This window comes from Aethalodelphis obliquidens, unplaced genomic scaffold (genome assembly GCF_003676395.1).
Source record: "Aethalodelphis obliquidens isolate GAN/ISIS:26980383/991018 unplaced genomic scaffold, ASM367639v1 scaffold28, whole genome shotgun sequence".
NCBI lineage: Eukaryota > Metazoa > Chordata > Mammalia > Artiodactyla > Delphinidae > Aethalodelphis > Aethalodelphis obliquidens.
In genome coordinates, this window is record NW_020837972.1 from 23,796,858 (window position 1) to 23,815,452 (window position 18,595).

General features: G+C 63.5%; 1 protein-coding gene across 11 annotated transcripts in view; it reads left to right on the plus strand.

Annotated features, from left to right (window-relative positions):
* The window catches only part of FBRSL1 (fibrosin like 1), an 85,261-nt gene extending 69,814 nt beyond the window's left edge, over positions 1–15,447 (plus strand). For 3 of the 11 annotated variants that reach the window (XM_027125198.1, XM_027125200.1, XM_027125201.1), the window contains 14 exons: positions 1,130–1,175; positions 3,631–3,958; positions 4,075–4,295; positions 5,037–5,476; positions 6,224–6,274; positions 6,476–6,571; positions 7,106–7,174; positions 7,333–7,362; positions 7,556–7,627; positions 8,815–8,944; positions 10,946–11,023; positions 11,224–11,316; positions 11,513–11,750; positions 13,353–15,447. In XM_027125198.1, the coding sequence (XP_026980999.1) occupies positions 1,130–1,175; positions 3,631–3,958; positions 4,075–4,295; positions 5,037–5,476; positions 6,224–6,274; positions 6,476–6,571; positions 7,106–7,174; positions 7,333–7,362; positions 7,556–7,627; positions 8,815–8,944; positions 10,946–11,023; positions 11,224–11,316; positions 11,513–11,750; positions 13,353–14,187 (2,727 nt within the window). In that variant the 3' untranslated portion in view covers positions 14,188–15,447. The remainder of the gene's footprint in view (positions 1–1,129; positions 1,176–3,630; positions 3,959–4,074; positions 4,296–5,036; positions 5,477–6,223; positions 6,275–6,475; positions 6,572–7,105; positions 7,175–7,332; positions 7,363–7,555; positions 7,628–8,814; positions 8,945–10,945; positions 11,024–11,223; positions 11,317–11,512; positions 11,751–13,352) is intronic. The other 8 variants (XM_027125204.1, XM_027125208.1, XM_027125202.1 and 5 more) reach the window with 8 other exon arrangements.
* The last annotated feature ends 3,148 nt before the right edge of the window (positions 15,448–18,595 follow it).

Sequence of the window (18,595 nt, forward strand, 5' to 3'; positions counted from 1 at the left end):
TTTTTGAGGAACCTCCATACCGTTTTCCACAGCGGCTGCACCGTTTAACATTCCCACCAGCAACGCACAAGGGTTCCAGTTTCCCCACGTTTTTCTCGCCAGCCCCGGCTGTTTTCTGTCTTTCTTGATAGTGGACGTCCTGGGAGGAGGCCTCATGCCCTTTGGTACTCAGTCACCCCACGCCAACAGCAACCACTGTCTGCTTTCTCCCCGAGGACGTCCACGATGGGGGCATCGGGAGACACTGGAAGCAGAGTAGTGGTGCCCAGGGCGGCGGGAGATGCGAGGATTGGGGTGACTGATAGCTGAAGGGCATGTGGTTTCTTTTTGGGGCTGAAAATGTTCTAAAACAGGTTGAGGTGATGGTTGCTCACAGCTGTGTGCCTCCAGTGGGCGTGTTACATGGTATGTGAATCATATCTCAGCGAAACTGTTTGAAAACAACACCAGCTAGGAAGAAAAGGTCTGCTCAGAACAGCCTACGGGCTTGCGGCCGCGAGCCAGCGGGTGGGCCACACCCTCATCCTCCCTGTCCTTCCCAAGGCCCTGCACACACAGGGGCGTCTCCCCAGGAGAGGAGAGGCCGAGCGGCCCAGGGGCCCGTCAGAAACTGCCACGTTCCCTCCTGAAGTGGGCTGGCCCCACTCCACGTGGATACTCAGTGCATCAGTGGTGGCCGGGGTCCCCAGACCTGGGACGCAGCATGTCTGGGGCGTGGCAGGTGATGTCCTGCAGCCTGGGGCTGGGGGGCGGGGGCATCCCAGCTCTGCTGCCCCCACCCTGCCACCTCCAGTGCCAGGCCCAGCGGAGCCCCGATCCCCAAGTCCTAGCTCCCCACCCAGCAGGGCCCCGCTGAGCCCCTGCATCCCTGCCGAGTGGGGCGTCCTGGGTTCTCTGATCACAGGCCAATGACCTGTGCCCGAGTACTTGCAGCTGGGCCTGGGCGTGGTCACCCTCCTCCATGGGGGCTGTGGGCACAGAAGGATGTGTTCTGCCAGGCTGGGCGGCCCTTGTGTGCGCAGAACCTGCCCAGACCTGTTTCCTGGGTGCCGGGGGCAGGGGGTGAGGGCCAGGTTCACCCCAGCGCTGTAGGTCTCTCTGGCCTCTGACCCTCCTCTCTTTCTTCCAGGCGTCTGTGGGCTCCGAGAAGCTCTTTGCCCCGGCAGCCGATAAAGGTACGTGTGTCCCTGGGCTCCTGGCCTCTAGGAAGGGACAGGACACATTCCTGAAGTCCGTGGCGGCCCCCAAGTTAGGCTGTCTTGGGTTTCAGGTGCAGAGCCTCAGGCAGGAGTTGGGTGCTGTCATTTACTGAGGGATGCAGCCCGCCCCCCCCCGCCAACCCCCGGGGAAAACCCCAAGGAAACAAGGGAAGCTGAGAACGGGGCCAGTGTCTCGGCCAGAGCTGGGCAGTGCTGGAGCGGCGGTTCCCGAAGCGGGGTCCCTGCACCGCTCGGGACCGTGAGGAACGGACTTCCCCGGGCTCAGGGGCTCCGGGGTGGCCAGCAGCTCCCGGCTCGGGATGCGGCCCCGCCAGCACACCCAGGCCCTGGCCATTGAGCCCCGAGGGGCATGGCGCAGGTACCCAGCATCTCACTGTCCCACAAAGCTCTTCTGGCAGGCACTGTCCTGGAGGTTGGATGTCTGGCCACGGTCCCATCAAGGCCAGGATAGGCCTTCGTGACCCAGCCTGTCGGCTGTGGGCTGTGGCCGGGAAGGGGGTTTCACTGGACCCAGCGCAGAGAAGGGACCCTTTTGCTTGGAGGGCTCCCTCAGGATGTGACCACACAGGACAGGCCTTGGGGCACCTGCAGCCCTGTGGTCCTGCTGGCCTGGTAGCCGGGCATGGCCTCTACGTGCCTTGAACTCAAGAAGCCCCTTCCTCGAGTCAGAGCATCGCAGCCGAGCAGACGCCTGCTGGGGAGCCTGGGTAAGGCGGCCCACCAGAGGCTCCGAGGAGCCAGGCACGCTGAGCTGGCATTTCACACGGAATTAACGTAGGGCGTATCGGCTTCAACAAATGACCACAAACCGCGCAGCTTGAAACAACAGGCGTTCACCTGCTCGTGGTTCTGGAGATCAGAAATCTGGAGTCCAGTGTGCGCGGGGCTGCGCTCCCTCCAGAGGCTCCGGGGGAGGGGTCCCTCCTGCCTCTTCCAGCTCCTGGTATCGCCGGCAAACCTGGGCGTCCCTGGCTTCTGGCTGCATCCTTCCCGTCTCTGCCTCCGTCTTCACGCGGCCTCTTCCTCTTCTGTCCCTTACGAGGACGCTGTCCCTGGATTTAGGGCCCACCCGATTCCAAACTGATCTCATCTTGAGATTCTTAGCTTGATTACGGCTGCAAAGACCGATTTTCCAAATAAGGTCACAGCCACAGGTTTGGAGGTTACGATTCAGCAGAGTTCAGGGAACTCTGGGCTTTGAGGTGCCCAGAGAGGTGCCTAGTGGCGGAGGGCGGGGGGGTGATGAGTAGCAGTGCTCATGCTTTTCCAGTGGCAGGAGGCTCGTAGAAGGTTCCAGGCGTCTCCAGAAGGTCTGGGGCACTCGTGGTGCACATGGGGTCGCGTCCAGGTCTGCATGGCCCATGCCTGCCTCTTCCCATTCTGACGGCTGCTCTTACTTTGTGAGGGCCTCGTGTGGAGATGTGCGAGAGACAGGAGGGGACAAGGGGCTAGCGTCCCTGGGCAGCTGTGAGCAGCAAGTGGGCTGAAGCCAGCGGTCCTCTGTTCCTGTCCTTGTTGCAGGAGTGGTGGCAATGGCCTCCTCTGTACGTGCGTCCCTAAGCAAACAGACCCAAGGCAGAGGGAGGTGTTGCCCTAGGGAAGGAGACTTCCCAGAGGCTCCAGACCTCTCACCTCTTTGCCAGCCTGGGTCACACTGTCCTGCAGCTGCAGGGGAGGCTGTGGCCAGCTCTTCACTCAGCGTGGCAGCCGCGGGGTCAGCCCACAGCCCAGCGACCTGAATTTCCACTCCTCCTGGGGACCGGGATGCTGCCCCGTGCAGGCAAAGCTGCTCACGTGGGTGGTGCTGCCCTTCGCCTGGCCGCTGGGGCTGTGACCTGAGGCCTCCCTTGTAGCAGTTTCAAAAGGAGGGTCTGAAGTGAGCAGGCGTCTGGCTCCGGCTGGCTGGAGCTCACGGCCCAAGGGCAGACCCGCAGCCCAGAGGGGAGCAGAGGCTCTGGGCGGTGAGGAGGGGGGCAGTGTTGGCCCGACAGACCAGGCAAGGCGTGTCATCCGGAAGTCTCCCCCAGGGCAAGGGCCCAGAGGGCTTAGGCCAGGGGTCACCGGGTGGGTCCCGAAGGAGCAGCCGCTAGCACAAGTGAAGCTCCTGCCAGAGGAAGGAAGGGCGACACAATGAGCTGGGAGCCCAGCGCCCTGCCTGGCCCAGCTCCCTCGTGCACCTCCGTCTCCCTCTGTAAAATGGGGCCGGGACAGCCCCTGCGCTGGGATCTCCGTGGGCAGGAGGTGCAGGACACTCCCTGCGGGTCGGCCCTCGGGGCAGGTGGCCTGGGGGGCGGGGGTACCGAGGTGTTGTGGGCGGGAGCTCCGCGCCGCGCGTCGCCCCGTGGGAAAGAGTCCTGGAGGGCATTCAGTGAGCCAGGACCCGGGCTCACTCCGCCCCCTCTCTCCGCAGGACCCACGCTGGGCGAGAAGTCCGAGGCCAAGGCCGGGGCGGAGCCCAAAGTCTCGGGCCTGGAGCGCAGCCGCGAGCTGAGCACCGAGCCGCCCTTCCTGCCCCCTGTGCGCAGCCCCGCGCCGGTCCTGCCCTCCGCCGGCCCCGCGCCCGGCGCCCCGTCCAGCCCACCCGTCAAGAAGGAAGCCCCGGGCCTGCCCCGCCTCACGCCGCAGCCGCCGCCCGCGCCCTTGCAGACCCGGGCCTCCCTCCCGACGCACGTGCCTCTCCCCCCGGGCGCCTTCCCGGGCCCCGGCGCGGCGGCGCACAACGGCCTGCACAGCCTCAGGTGGGCGCGGGGCGGGGCCCGCGCAGCCGCAGGTGGGCGCGGGGCGGGGCCCGCGCAGCCGCAGGTGGGCGCGCGGGGCGCGCCGCCGGCCGGGCACTGAGCGCCCCTCCCTGCAGCAGGAGCAGCAGCGCCAGCAGCGGCGCCAGCCTGGGGCTCGCGAAGCACGCGTCCCTGTCGCCTCACGGGCCGGGCCCCCACCTCTCTACCTCACACTTGGCGCTCCGCTCGCAGGCCCAGCACCAGCACCACGCGGCGGCCATGTTCGCCGCGCCCCCGACACTGCCCCCGCCCCCGGCGCTGCCGGCCAACAGCCTGGTCATCCCAGGACACCCCGCCGGTAGGTCCGGGCGCCGCTGGTGGGGCAGTAGGGTCACTGTTTCCCTCCACTGTGGGATCCTAATCCCCGGGGGGAGGGAAGCGGCTCCTGGGGAGGGGCCAGCCCCCACCCAGCTGGATGGCAGCCCCCCAGCAGCCCATAGCGCTAGCAGGCCACCTTGCCCAGGGCAGAGGAAGCTTCCTGCCAGGGCCTCCGATGTGTGTGTGTGCGTGCGCGCACACACACACACATACAGGTGCTCACACGCGCGTACACGGACACAGACATCCCTTGCTCCATTCTGAGCCCTTGCCAGGCCTGGTCGGGCAGTCTGAGGCAGGGGATTGCTGCAACCTGGAGCTGCTCCGTGGTCATGGCAGTGAGGGCTCCCAGGGCCTGCCGTGGCTCTTCCCATCCACCGTCCCTGGGCTGCTGGGCGGGTGGGGGAGGGGAGGAGGGTTGAATGGTGGAGGAGAGGGGCCCCAGGTGAACAGCAGCTGGCCTGGCCCAGCCTGGCCTCTCCCTCCCTGCCTGATTCCAGCAGGGGCTTCCTCACGGCCAAATCTTAGGTCACTAAGGATTTCTCTGTGGGTCTCCAATTTTTTTCTAAAGTCTTGTCGGCCTAGCTTGGGTTGGGGCAGCTCAGTGCCCCAGGATGGGACCAGGACACTGGTCCGGGGGTGCTGGGACGGGCAGGGCTCCCCTTCAGGGCTGTCTCCGGGGGCTCCCAGGGTGGCTCACGGTGTTCTCTCTTGCCTTTAGATGCCAGCCTGTTGATCTCATTCAGCCAGCCAATCATGTATTGCCAGCCTCATTCGGGGATTCTGATTGGTACTTGGTCACAGGCACCTCTCTTACCTCCACCCTGGGGCCCGCACGTAGCGAGCGGCCACCACGGCTTGGCCTGCCGAAACCGGGAGTGCCAGCAGGTGACTATCCGCCTCGCCCCGCCGGGAGCCCGCGGCCGACGTGCCTCTCTGTCTCTCTCTTTTTCTCTTGTAGATCACGAGCTGCTCAGGCAAGAGCTGAACGCGCGTTTTCTGGTCCAGAGCGCCCCCCTGGGCCCGGGAGCTCTGCTGCGGGCGGAGTTCCACCAGCACCAACACACACACCAGCACACACACCAGCACCAACACACATTCGCCCCCTTCCCTGCCGGGCCGCCCCCGACGCCGCTCCTGCCGCCTGCCGCACCCCCGCCGGTGCGTAGGCTGCGTGCCGGCGGGCGGGCGGGCGGGCGGGGGCGGCCCGGGCGCAGGACACGCAGCAGGCACACGCAGACGCTCTCTGCACGCATGCAGGCTGACACCATCCCCTTCCGTCCGGCCATCCGTCCAGCTCCTTCTCTCGTCCCCCCCCCCCCCGCCGCCCGCCCCAGGTCATGCCTTGAGGTTCCCCATCCTGAGCCGTTCTTTCGGGCTTGGGGAGCACCGCGTGTCCACACGGCCGTGGGGCCAGTTGCACCCACATGGGGTCCTCAGTGTCTCCACTGGTAGCAGGGCGGCAGGTCCAGAGGCCCGACAAGACTGAGGGGCCACGGGAGCCAGGACTCTTCCCATGTTCCTTGTCCTCGAGGTCTCATGCCCTGAGCCAGCTGCTGTGGGGCAGGGTCCCCTTTGCTCCCACCCAGCTTTGTTTGGTCACTCACTAGTCTGCCAGTGGCCTCGGTGTGTCCTGCAGCCTAACCACCAGCCTTGGGCTCCATGCCCTCGCCCCCGCCCCAGTCATGGCCACAGACACCAGATGGGCAAGTCTGCGCCTCCCGTGCTGGGACCACTAGAACAGGGAAGGCCAAGGGGCAGCACGCTCGGGGAGCCTAGGGGACAGCTGGCTGAAGGCCACCAGCCTTGCTCTGGCCACTGCCTGGCTGGAGGGCGTGGGTGGGTGCTTGACCAGCGGAGGGCGTCAGCGTGGCCGGAGGCCTCACTCTCTGCCTCCTTCCCTTCCAGTTTGACAAGTACACGCCCAAGCTGGACAGTCCCTACTTCCGACATTCCAACGTGAGTGTCCCTGTGCGCTCTGAGCTCTCCAGGCAGGGTGAGGGGTGTGGAGGGCGGCGGGGCTGTGCCGTGTCCGTGTAACCTCCCACCCAGTGCAGGGGTGACGGGGTGGGGACCAGAGGGCTGGGCCCGGCGTCCCTGCCCTGGGCGTCCAAGCGTCCAGCGAGGCCCCTGGAATGCCCCTCCCACCTTCTCTTGCAGTTTTTCCCGCCCTTCCCTCCAGCCGTCCCAGGACTGCCCGCCCTGCTCCCACACCCAGGTCCCTTTGGATCCCTGCAGGGTGCTTTTCAGCCCAAGGTACCAGCTGCTCCCAGGAGGGGGGTGGGCACTGTGGGTGGGCTCTGCAGGACCGCCCCGCCCCCAGCCAGCCCTTGCTGTCCCGGGGCAGCTCTAGCCGCCTCGCACGTAGTTGCGTGTGTCATGACCCTGGGTGGCCCCCAAGGGGTCTTCACCTCAGTGCAGAACATCCTGACCCTTGTGTGGGGCCCTCTGTGCCCCATGGGGCCGGGAGAGCCTGGCTTCGCTCGGGGTTGGGGTCTGGATGGTGGCAGCTCAGGGGCATCCTCGCTGCAGGAGGCCCAGGCAGGAAGCACCCCCTACGCCCCAGGACCAGGGACTGGGCTTGCTCTGCTCACCTTGCCTGAAGCGGGGCTGCCTTGCCCCTTGGGGAAGCCCCTGGCCCAGGCACGTCGATCAAGAGCCTTTTCAGAAACCTCCGGACAGGATATGGTGGGACGCCAGGCCGCCCCTGGGTGGCGCCTGGGGGCTCTCATGCCGCCTGGGCATGGGGCCTGCAAAGTCATCTCGTGCCCTGTCCGTCTCTCCCCTCAGACTTCAAACCCACTCGAGCTAACAGGCCAGGCCAGTGCTGTTAACACCCTCCTACAGAAAGCCCCCGGGGTAGGTGGCAGTGGTGCCCGTGCCTCCTTCCTTCTCTGGTGGGCATTCCCGCCGGCGTGGCTCCTCGGGGAGGCCCACGTAGTCCTCTCCCCCCGACCCCCCGGGGCTGGGCTGCTTGCAGAGCCTGGGTCTGATGCTTTTTCCTCTGTCGCTGGCAGGTGTCGGACCCATACCGGACAGCAGTCAGGGTGAGTGCGTGTGCCTGCTTGCCTCACCTCGGGAGGAAGGGGCCTGGCGGGACCTCAGGGAAGGTCCAAGGCCAGGGAGGACCCTGGGTGCCTCTTGAGTGGCCACAGGGGTGCACTGTGACAGCAGGAATCTGGGGGGGGGAGCGAGGAGGTCCTGGCCTCAAAGCTGAGCCCGTCGCCCGCCCTGTCGCAGAAGCCCGGGAAGTGGTGTGCTGTGCACGTGCAGATCGCCTGGCAGATCTACCACCATCAGCAGAAGATAAAGGTGAGCCTGACAGCTCGTGCTGCCGGCCAGGCCTGTGCTTCAGAGGCTGCCCCTCGCCCAGGCTGGGAGGGGTTGGAGGTGGGGAGGGGACAGGACAGCAGTGTGTGGGGAGCTCAAGGCCACTTCCCACCTGGCCACCCAGGGTGACACAGGCAGGGGTTTGGGAGGAGCTGACTCTGCGGGCCTCCCCACCATCAGTTGAGTCCTCCCAGTGGGCCGTCGGCCCTGTCCCCTTCTTCCCCCCAGGTATCTGTTAGCACTTGGGCCTGCTGTGTGCCTGCGTTTTTACCCAGGGGCAAAGATGACCAAAAGCGCTCGCGGAGCCTTCGTGCTCCTGGGGTGGGGGGGGTGACAGGTGGTGAACGGGAACCCAGCTCGAGGCCGTCGCCCTCCCGGCAGGTGGTACCAGGCGCCCTGGCCGAGCGACACAGGGAAGTGGGAGACCTGGGGACCCACAGCTGGGGCAACGGGCCGGGGCGCTGCCCTCGTACCGCAGAAGGGTCTCCATGCTCTCGCCTGCCGTCTCAGATAACGCGTTACCCCACGCACAATACTTTTAACTCATCACGTCCTAAATGTGCTACAAAGGACCAGTCACAGAAAGGGATTTATGACAGATTATTGTGCAATTCAACATGCAGATGCTTAGAGCCACCTAGAAGGCACAGGGAAGGAGGTGGGGCAGGGTCCCCAGCTAGGGCCCAAGTACCCGCTCTGTCGCTGCCATCTCGGCAGATAGAACTCACCTCGCCCCGTGCCTCCTGCGGCCCTTGTGACCAGGGACGGGCTTCGTAGTTCTGTTTAACTTCACTAAATTTGAATCTTAATACTGAAGGTAAATTTAGTCATCGGAAAACTGGACCGACTTGGGTGTGGGATGTACGTTTCCAGCTCAATTTTACAAAATCTGAACAAAGTATTTCCAGTGAAAATGTCGCATCCTAATTGAGATGTGTTTTAAGTGTAAAACACACCAGCTTTCAAGAAGCGCATGAAAAGGAGTGGAACACCCCAGTCAGGACCTTCCTGTGTCAGTCACACATGGCGTTCGGTTATCCTGCATCTGCTGAAACGTCGTCAGGATAAATCTTACCTGTCCGTCCGCTCACTGGGCAAGGCCAGGAGCAGGTGGCGTCCCACCTTGCTGGCAGCTCACTGGCAGCCCCTGTGTACACTCTGTCCCGCAGATGCAGCTGGGCCCTCACAAACTGGACACGGGCGCCAAGCTGGACTTGTTCAGCAGACCCCCTGCCCCGGGTGTGTTCGCCGGATTCCACTACCCGCAGGACCTGGCCCGGCCCCTCCTCTCCAGCTCAGGTAAGGCGGCCTGGCTCGTGGGCGCTGGGGGCTCGGCCACCGTGCAGGCCGGGGGGCGGCCGGGCGGAGGCGTTCTCACCTTTTCCCTCCGGCTGCTCGGGCAGCGTTCTTGTTTCTCCGGCCGTAGCTGGTGGGGTCTGGCAGCCTTGCCCTCCTCGAGCTTCTCCCCCTGCGGAGACTCCCCCCCACCCCCAGCCGACCTGAGCCCCGCGTGGACTCTGGCCAGGATGCCCTCCTCTCTGGGGCGTCCTTCCCGCTGTCCCTCCCAGGAAGGGTCTGGCTTTTCTCTCGGAACCCGTGTGCTCGCCCCCGCCCCGCCCCCCAGCAGCCGCGCCACAGCCTTGCGGCGTCAGGGTCCCTGGGACTACCCCAGGCTCGCAGTGCTCCCAGGACTCGGCACACGTCACACTCCAGCCCCGGCTGTATGCGTTGCAGCCTCGGCCAGGAAGGAGGGGGAGGGTGGGAATGGGTGGGTGTCTCCCGAGCACTGCCCCGGGGCCCCAGGACGCACTTCATTCCCCAGCGAGGAGCCATGACAGCAGGGCGAGGCGCTGTCTCCCAGAGGAGCTCGTGAAGACCCACTGCCCAGGGTTCTTACTAGGGGCCGTTCACGTAGGCAGCTCTGCCTGCATGGACCAAAACCCGGAATCCCAGAAGGAAAGCAGGTGCTCACACAGACCACCTTGTTTGCACAAGCAACTGAGCTTCCGTGCGGCCTTCCTATCAGAGGGAAGCGAGAAACCTGCTGGAACCCGAGTTCCCAGACGCTGAGGGCAGCCGAGCAGCAGGCCTTTCCGAGGTCAGCGGCCTTGAGCCCTCGCTCCGGGGCTGCTGCTGCTGCTTCCTCCCCAGCTGTCAGGCCCTCAAAGGACGTCACCTCCTCAGAGAGCCCTCCCTGACTGCTCCTCGGACACCTCCCCCCGCCCTTCTCCAAGCTCATGTACGCTCACCCCCACCCGCTGCCCCTTGCACATGGACACGTGGTCCATGCGGGCAGCCCGTCGGCACACTGGCACGACGGGTGTCACGCTGGCCGTCTTGGTGAGCGTGGCGCCTCTTCCCAGCCCTGGCTCCACCACCCTGATGGCCTCCAGACCCCAGCCAGGCGTCAGGGCCCCTCAGAAAGCAGAGGGCCTCCCATCTGGGCCAGAGCCCACAGGCTGTGGCCTGGGCCCCTCTGTGCTCCTCACCCACCCACGGCCCTGTCGATACACCACCCTCTTTAGCCCTGGGGCCAGCTGGCTTCCGAACTTTGACTTAAGGTCGCTTGGAGGTGAGGTCAAGTTTCTAGCTGGGAGCTCTCTGGGGACTCGAACCTGCGTGTGTGTGGGTGGAGGAGCCCACCTGTGACGCACACAGCGCACCACTGTTGGGGTCCCCACAGGTGGAGGGAGCTGGAGGGACACGAGGGGGCGCCGTCACTGGTCTCACCAGGCACTCACTTCTAGGCTATGGGATGGGGCACCCTAAGCGGCAGAGTCGGCCCCTGACTCAACAGGCCCCGTCCCCAGACTGGGCCTACCGGCTGCCCTCCAGGTTCGGTCCTGAGGGGCGTCGGGGGAGCCGGGGCTGTTGCCATCGTGACACTTGTGGACTGTGGCCTGCAGCCAGGGGACACCACAGGACGAGCTGCGGCCTCTGGCAGCCGTGACTCGGGCCAGTGTCCATCAGCACCCAGGCCGCACCCACTGTTACGTGACCGGAACTGTAGCTCTGGTCGGAAACTCCAGGGCCGCTGGCTTTGGGAGAGCCCCCTGAAGGCTCGATCGCAGGCCGTGACTCTGCCCTTTTTCCTCTGGGGGCTCCACTGCTGTCAGCACCTGCCTCTCTGCTCCACCCCCTCGGGGTCCCCCAGGCTCCGGGGAGATGAAAGCCCACCTCCTACCTGGTCACATGCCTGCAGTGGGAGGAACAGCCGCCCAGGGCGCACCCACCCTTGGAAGGAGCCGCAGTCGAGGCCCCGGGTGCACTCCGGCCTCCATCAACCTGTCCCCCTCTCAGGTGCTGCCCATCCCACCACCAACCTGTTCGGACCCTCAGCGCATCCTGGCAGCTTCCTGCCCACTGGTCACTTGACGGGTAGGTGCCCCTGGGGGTCCGTGCGGTCTGGCTGGCCTGTGCTGGCCTCAGGGCTGGGGGGATGCAGGTGGGTGGGGAGATGACCCCAGGAACCGGGCACCCCTCCGATTGCGGAGGTGGCACCTGCCAGCTTCGGGAGCCACGGGGTGGGGGGGCCCGGTGCGCACGTGGAGACCCCTGAGCCCTCGTTGCCCCCACAGACCCTTCCAGCAGATCCAGCACCTTCGGGGGCCTGGGGGGCCTGGGGGGCCTGGGCAGCAACGCCTTCGGAGGCTTGGGCAGCCACGCGCTGAGTGAGTGACTGCGTCCCCCCCCCCCGCCCGCGCATGCGCCGTCACTTCGCGCACGGGCACGCGCATGTGTTTTCCGCGCGCACGCCTGCGTGGGGCGGGGCCGCTCTGACGCCGGGCGCACGGACCCCTTTTGCCGGCTCCTTGGGGCACGTGCGGGTCTGAGGTCGGGAATCTCCGTGTGTGTGCGCCTTCCTAGCAACGCTGCCTCACGCTCCCACCGCCACCCACCCCCCAGCTCCCGGTGGCAGCCTCTTTGCCCCCAAGGAGGGCCCCACGCTGCACGGCCTGCCCAGCCCCCGCGAGGCCTGGAACCGGCTGCACCGGGCGCCGCCCTCGTTTCCCACGCCACCCCCGTGGCCTAAGCCTGTAGACGCCGAGCAGGTCTCAGCCCTGACCAACCACGACCGAGAGCTGGACAAGAGCAGGGAGGAGCGGTGAGTGGGGACCCTCCGCTCTCCCATCCTGCCGGCTTTCCGCCCCCGCAGCCCCTAGGCAGCTCAGCGGAGCCGCGCGTACCTGCCCGCGGGGCGCACTGAGCTCTGCTCTCAGTTTCCTTGGTTGGGAGGCTGTGAAGTTTGCATCCTTAGGGCCCGGGAAGACTAGGGGAAGGGAACCCCACACCCAAGCACTCTCCATTCTGTCTGCACAGAGGACCCTTGCTGGTGCAGGGTCTGGGCAGGCACCATCCAGGGCGGGGGTTCACTCCCTCCGAGGCCTTGGCGGGGACCGTGGGCTTGTGGACCACAGCGGGGCCTCGAGGGAGCTCAGATCAGCAGGGCAGAGAATGCCGTTGCACGCTGCAGGGGGCCGCTGAGCCACCAGGGGGCCCGAGTCTGGGAGGTACACCTGTGGGCAGGTGGATGGGGGCTGAGCTTGTGCGTGCTTCCCTACCCCCAGCCCCATGCGTTGCAGAGCTAGGCCAGGGCAGGGGAGGTGGTAGCCACGTTCTCAGGTTAACGGCAGAGGCTGGGGCTTGAGTGTTCTTGAGTCGTGGCCCGCCACGTGGACTGGAGCAGAGGGCTCCCTGTCCGGCCCTTCCACCCAGGTCCTGTCCCCCCAATCCTGAATGTGGAGCATTTCACTCATGGGTAGTGCTGCGTGCCAGGCACTGGGTGCACAGGGTGGAGCTTGAGGCAGAGCAAGGAGAGAGAGGAGACGACCTAGAATCAGCTTGGAAGACGGTGGGGATGTGTCGCAGAACCCAGGAAGGGTGCCAGGGAGCAGCCCAGGGCCTGCCCACCTCCTACAGCCACAGCACTGTCGCCACAGCGGGTCAGGAGCCCGGGGAGTTGCAGGTCCCCCATGGGGATCTCAGAGTCAAGCGGGTGGGGCTCGAGTAGAGTGATGGTGGCCAGGTGCAGCACAGGGTTGGTCAGGGGGCCGGGGGACCTGGGGACTCCCAAGGGGAAAAGGAGCCTCGGATCTGACCCAGTCAAGCCCAGCTGCCCTCCCAGCCCTTCATCAAGGTGGGGGCCGTGCCCATCGTGCTCCCAGCTCAGGGGCAAAAGACTAATAAAAAGTACAGGGTGAAAAAAAACACAACAGGGTGGCATCTCGGCAGGCTGGGTGAGAAGCAGCCTGCAGTGGGGTGGGTGGAACTATGGTGACCGCAGCCAAGCCACACGCTCCACATGAGGAAGGATTTGCAGGACCCTGTCCCTGCAGCAGGTCTGGGGCATGGGTGGAACTGCCCTAAGTTTCTCAGCGAAGGACTTGTCCGGGCTCAGGGGCTCCCCGTGGAGCGCTCTGCGGTTCCGCTGCAAAGTCGGTGTCCGTGGTGCTTGTGGAGGGGAAACAGGCGTGGGGTAACTCTCGTGGGGACGTGGGTCGTGGTCACCACGTGTTGACGGGGTCTCACTAGCAATGATTCCACGGGAGGCGGGGGTGCTAAGCGGACCCCACACGCACGCACGCAAGGACCCTGAGGTCACTACGGCGGGCAGTGGCCTCGTCGCGTTGAGGTGGGAGCTTGGTGTCGGGGGAGCTCGCTGCAGGGTGTCCCGCCAGGCTGAGGGGGGCTGTCTTGTCGCTCCCAGGGACCTCCTGGAGAAGACGCGCCTGCTGAGCCGGACCTCGCCCGTGGCCGCCGTGGGCCACCTGGGCAGTGGCCTCCTGCTCCGCGGCCAGGGTGAGCCGGGCCGGACCGGGGTGCCTGCCGAGCGCGAGGCCGAGCCCCGCGTCAAGGAGAGCCGCTCCCCGCCCCGGGAGGACAGCGCCAAGCCCAGCAAGGCGGCCCTGGGGGACGGCCTGCGCCTGGCGGGCCTCCTGGGCCGTGAGCCGGCGAAGCCGCTCGAGGTGGCGGCCGAGCGGCCCCAGAGCGACGTGAAGGTCAAGGAGGAGCGCGGAGAGGACGGCGACGCGCCCCCGCAGCCCGGCCCGGGCCTCGCGGGCCGCGAGCGCCCAGCTTTCGCCTGGGAGCCACCGCGGGAGGCCTACCGCGGCCCCGAGCCGCCCCGCCGCGCCCCGCTCGCCCCGGGCCCCGCCGCCCTCCTCGAGCCGCCCGAGCGCCCCTACCGCGACCGCGAGCCGCACGACTACAGCCCCGAGCGCTTGAGGGAAGCGCGCCGCGACGAGCTGGAGCGCGCCCGGGCCGCGCACCTGGACGGCGCGGCGCTGCTGCCCGCGCTGGGCGCCCTGCACTACCCGCGCCTCGCGCCGGCCGCCGCCGCGCTGCACAACGGGCTCCTGGCGCGGACCCCGCCGGCCGCCGCCGCCTCGCTCGGCGCGCCGCCCCCGCTGGTGGCCGCGGCCGGGCCCCCCACGCCCCCGGGGCCGCCGCGGAGCAGGACTACGCCGCTCGGGGCCCGCGCGCCCGGCGAGGCCCGCGACTACTCCCCGTCGCGCAACCCCCAGGAGGTAGAGGCGCGGTAGTGGCCGCGGGGCCGCGCTTGCCGCGCTTGCGAAGGTTCCTCCACGAACGAACGCACTGCTGTCGACTAACCTAAACGTCTGTTTCTAGAACTTAAGCACAGTTCCATCAGTCCTGGGGCGATGCTCGCTCTTCCACTCGCAGCCTGCGGAGTTGGGGGTGTCATACACAGCTCTTCTGGGGGTGGTCTTTTGTTTTCCGAGCTTGAGATGAGGCTACTGGAAAAAAAATTCAAGTTTGTACCTTTTTTCCCACAGGTGAGAAGCGTTTTTAATAGATTTGTATTTTTTTCAACTTTGTGCTCTTTAGACATTTAAATGAAACAAAAAAGACTTTTGCTTTTTAACTTTCAGTTTGCTTTTGCGATTTAATGGCCTCAGAGCCCCAGGGTTTTTTTTTGTCTTATTTATGGAGAAGAAAACGGTCATTTTGTCCAGCGCACTGTGAGGTCCCCACTCAGGCCCGGCCCTGGCCCTCCCTTGGTACTTGGAACCGAAGTTACAGATCTATATTAAGATAATTAATAATGTACAAAACTTTATTTGCCTTATTATGCAGAAGTGTAGAAGGGTTTCTTTTTCGGTTTGTTTTTTTAAAAAAAACACAAACAGTGTAAATAGTCTGTTAATATAAATATATGATGTTATTAAATTCTTAATTTAGGTAGACTTTATAAAAACGGTTTCTGGAAACCCCTCTGGTTACCTGTTTAACGTGGTCACAAAAACCCACCCGCTGCCAGTTGGAAATGCCCTCAGACGTCTAACTGCAGCGCCGTCCTTCAACTATGCAAGCGCTCGGGGCGGCCGGGCCGCCGGGGGGACCACGGAGCGGCCCTGGGACGTGTGTGCACCTTGTGCTGACTGTGCAGTGTCCTCGGGATCCACCCCAGACAAGTAGGGTTTGGGAGGTGACAAGGCTAAAGGCACAAAAGAAATAACTTCTCTTCTCACGGAGGACATCAGCAGACGTTTGTGTCATGTTTTCCCACCGGCCAAGGCCTTGGCATGATTTCCTTTTGGTTTCAGTCTTACTTTCATAACCCCGTGAATGTCACCATGCCCTGTCGTCAGCGTACCTTGTTTCCTGGCATCCACACCTGTGTCCTCGGCGTTTGAGCCTTGGTTCGGCCATCTGTAGCTGTTTGCTTTCTTCGGTTCTGTATCTTCAACCCTGTGTTTCCACTGTAGACTCCGGTTATTTTAAACATTCTGTTCTCACATCAACCAATGAAGGTAAATACAGCCTTGATTTTGGATGGACAGGTGGTTGAGTGTTTTGTGGGGCTTTGTGACAGCTGGGGGTCGCGCACCCACCCTCAGTTCCTTCCCGCACCCTGGCTGCTGCCACCACCAGGGCTGCCCAGTGGAGCGCCGGCCTCGAAGTCGCCAACCTCGCCTCGCCCCGCTCCCCCAGGCCGTTCAGGCTCATCTCTCTGACCTTTGCATCTCCAGCTGGGCCTTCAACTCCGCTTTGGTCACGTGGTCCCCACCCTGTCGTCTGCCACATCACCCCCGTATGGAACTTGTCCGCTGGGTTGGTCTTCTCTGTGCACCGGCTGTTGGGGTGCACGTCCAGGGCGGGGCGGGCCTTGCCCCCCGCTGCCCCAGCAGAGCAGGTGGTGGCTGTTGGAGAGGGGAGAGCTCAGGAGGGAGGGGAGCAGGGGCACAGCTGGCTGCCTCCACCCGCTGGAGGAGAAGGGCGAGGGGGCTCCTGCCCTGGCCGTGGTTTAGAAATGGGGCCCTGGCACTGTACCCCAAGTGGACTGGCCTCCTTGGGTGAGCAGCCAGGGCCTAAGCAGTGCCTCTGAGCCCATGACGGTCCCCATGGAGGGTTGGGGGTGCCCTTCATCCCCAGGGACAAGCTCCTGGTCACCATTGCACCCTGGAGCACCAGCCAGGGGCTTCTCCAAAGGGGTTTGGTTCCCGGGGACCAGCGCCACCGGGCCGCAGTGCCTTCCTCTTGCACATCTTGGTTTTCCCTGGTCTCAGTTGTAGCCTACACAGCAGAGCTTCAGGGGCACCCCGTCACCGAGTTCTCCTGTGATGGACTGGGGAGGCTTATGGCCACGCCCACCCTGGGCTGCCCCCCACCCCGCTGCAGGGTCCCTGCAGAGCAGGCAGTGAGAAGCAGAGGCCCAGCCGGCTGGCGCCCAGGGCTCTGGGACCCCACCCATAGGTGTAGTTGCAGGGTGGGTGCAATTCAGGGTCTGCCCTTGACCAAGATCACTTGGGAGTCCAGGGATATCAACGTGAAGGAATAAAATACTTGAGTTAAAGCCAAAGGACACAGTCTGCACTGAACCATAGGGACCAGGGGAGTAGGCCTATGCTGCTTGCCTTTTCCCAGACAAGGGCCCCTAGCAGCATGTCACCTGCAGGGTAGTGCTGGTATCTGCCCTGGGGCAGGCCATCCCTAAGGGACGTCCTTTTCGAGGGATCCTGTTCTCTAATGGAGTGTCATCCAGAAGGGTATGATTTTTGATGGAGCAAAATCAATAACGGAATTTGCCCACTGGGGGGCGCCCTCCGTGCTGGCTCATCACCCAACAAGGGCCGTAGTCTACGAAAGTGGCCCATAGGGACCGTTGTCTGTAAGGCAGCACCAACCTCCAGGGACCCACAGTCCACGCTGGAGTGCCACCCCCTAGGAAGCGTCTGTGAAGTTAAATGATTGTCAAAATTTTTCAATAAAAGGATTAAAAGATAGAATTTATAGTTTATAAAATCCCCTAGAAGGTAAAACAAAAAGTGAGTTGAAAATGTGAGAAAAGGTGAACGACTTAGACGGCCTTTCCAGGATGTCCCTCATCCAACTAACAGAATTTGGGCGGCGGGGAGAAAGCTAAGTGCAGTGGGACATTTTGAAGGAGCGATTTTAAAACATCCTGGCCAAATACCAGTCAAGAAAAAGACGTATCAGACACGCAAGGATTCAGACATACATTCATTCCCTGCGTCTCTTCTTTGCAAGCCACTGGAAGAAATATTCCGGTAAAATAAGGGTGTAAACCACGTGAAAGAGAAAGAGAGGGGCCCAGGAGGTCGCCCTCCTGGCCCAGGAAGCAGGTGGGAAGCCTTGGGGGAGGCTGTGAGCACAGACTTTGCTGCTGTTCTTGCAGACAGTTTCTCTATGTGAACTTTAGGGTTAGCTTGTCAAATTTTGTTAGTTTTTTCCTGTCACTTTTATATTGGGATAGCATTGGATTTATAGACAAGTTTGGGAGGAATTGACACTTTTACAATGTTGATCCTTCCTGATCCACCACAGGACTCTCACTGATGTATTTAAGTTTCCTTTCCGGTCTCTTGGTGAAGGTCTCAATTCTCTTCCGCTGTCTCGCAGCTTCTCGCGTGTACTCCTCGGTGTTGCCGCTTGCGGTAAAGCTGCGTGTCGCGCTGCTCATTACGACAGTGCGGAGTGGCTCTTGGTTCGCGTGTCTGCCGTGGGTCTCTCTCCCTTCCTGTGGCATTGGTGCTGCTCGCCGAGCACCCCGCAGCCTCCAAGTGCACAGGAGGGCTGTACCGCTGGCCCCCCGTGTGTGGGCGGAGCTGTGGGGCTCGCCCTGGTCTTCGTCAGCCGCGGAAGGGCATAAGCTGCTTCTGAGCAGGGACGCTCGATCGCTGGTGTGGCGTCCCCCGGGGCCTCGGCAACCAGGACTGTTCCCAAGCGGGCTGCACTGTGGGGCTCGTGGTGGGAAAGCACAGAGCAGAGCCCTGAGACGTGGGGCTGTCCATCATGGCAACACAACCGGACCTCTCCTGACCAAGGTACTGACCAAACCTCCTACCAGTTCCAACGGCCTTTCTGTTGGTTCTCTTACTTTCCAGGTAGACTGGGAGGTCGTCTTCAGGCAAGAACAGTCTGGCTGTCCTCCAGCATCTTCTCGCTGTCCCCTCGTGCTGTCCCCTCGTGCTGTCCGTATATAGTGGGTAGTTTGATGTTAAGTCACCAGGTTTTCTTCGTTAGCTCACTTTTTAAAAATTTTAAATCAGACACAGGTGTTCAATATCTGTTAGCTGGCCGTGTGGGTTTTCTCTTTGAGTCGGATAACGTCACACATGGCACAAACAGCTGTCCTGACGCTGAACCGCCTTTGTGCTTACGCACTCAAGTTCTTGCGAAATGGCCGAGTCTGACCAAGCAAACCCGTGCTCTTCCGCTTGGCCCTCGCTGCCTCGAGCCAGGCACTCAATTTTAAAATGGTTTTGTAAATTGCACACTTGACCACTTTAACCCAACAGGTGTGGTGTTTTTGTTTGGTTTTTTTTTTGGCTGCGTTGGGTCTTTGTTGCGGTGCGCGGGCTTCTCATTGCGGTGGCTTCTCTTGTTGCGGAGCATGGGCTCTAGGCGCCCGGGCTTCAGTAGTTGTGGCGTGGGGGCTCAGTAGTTGTGGCTCGTGGGATCAGT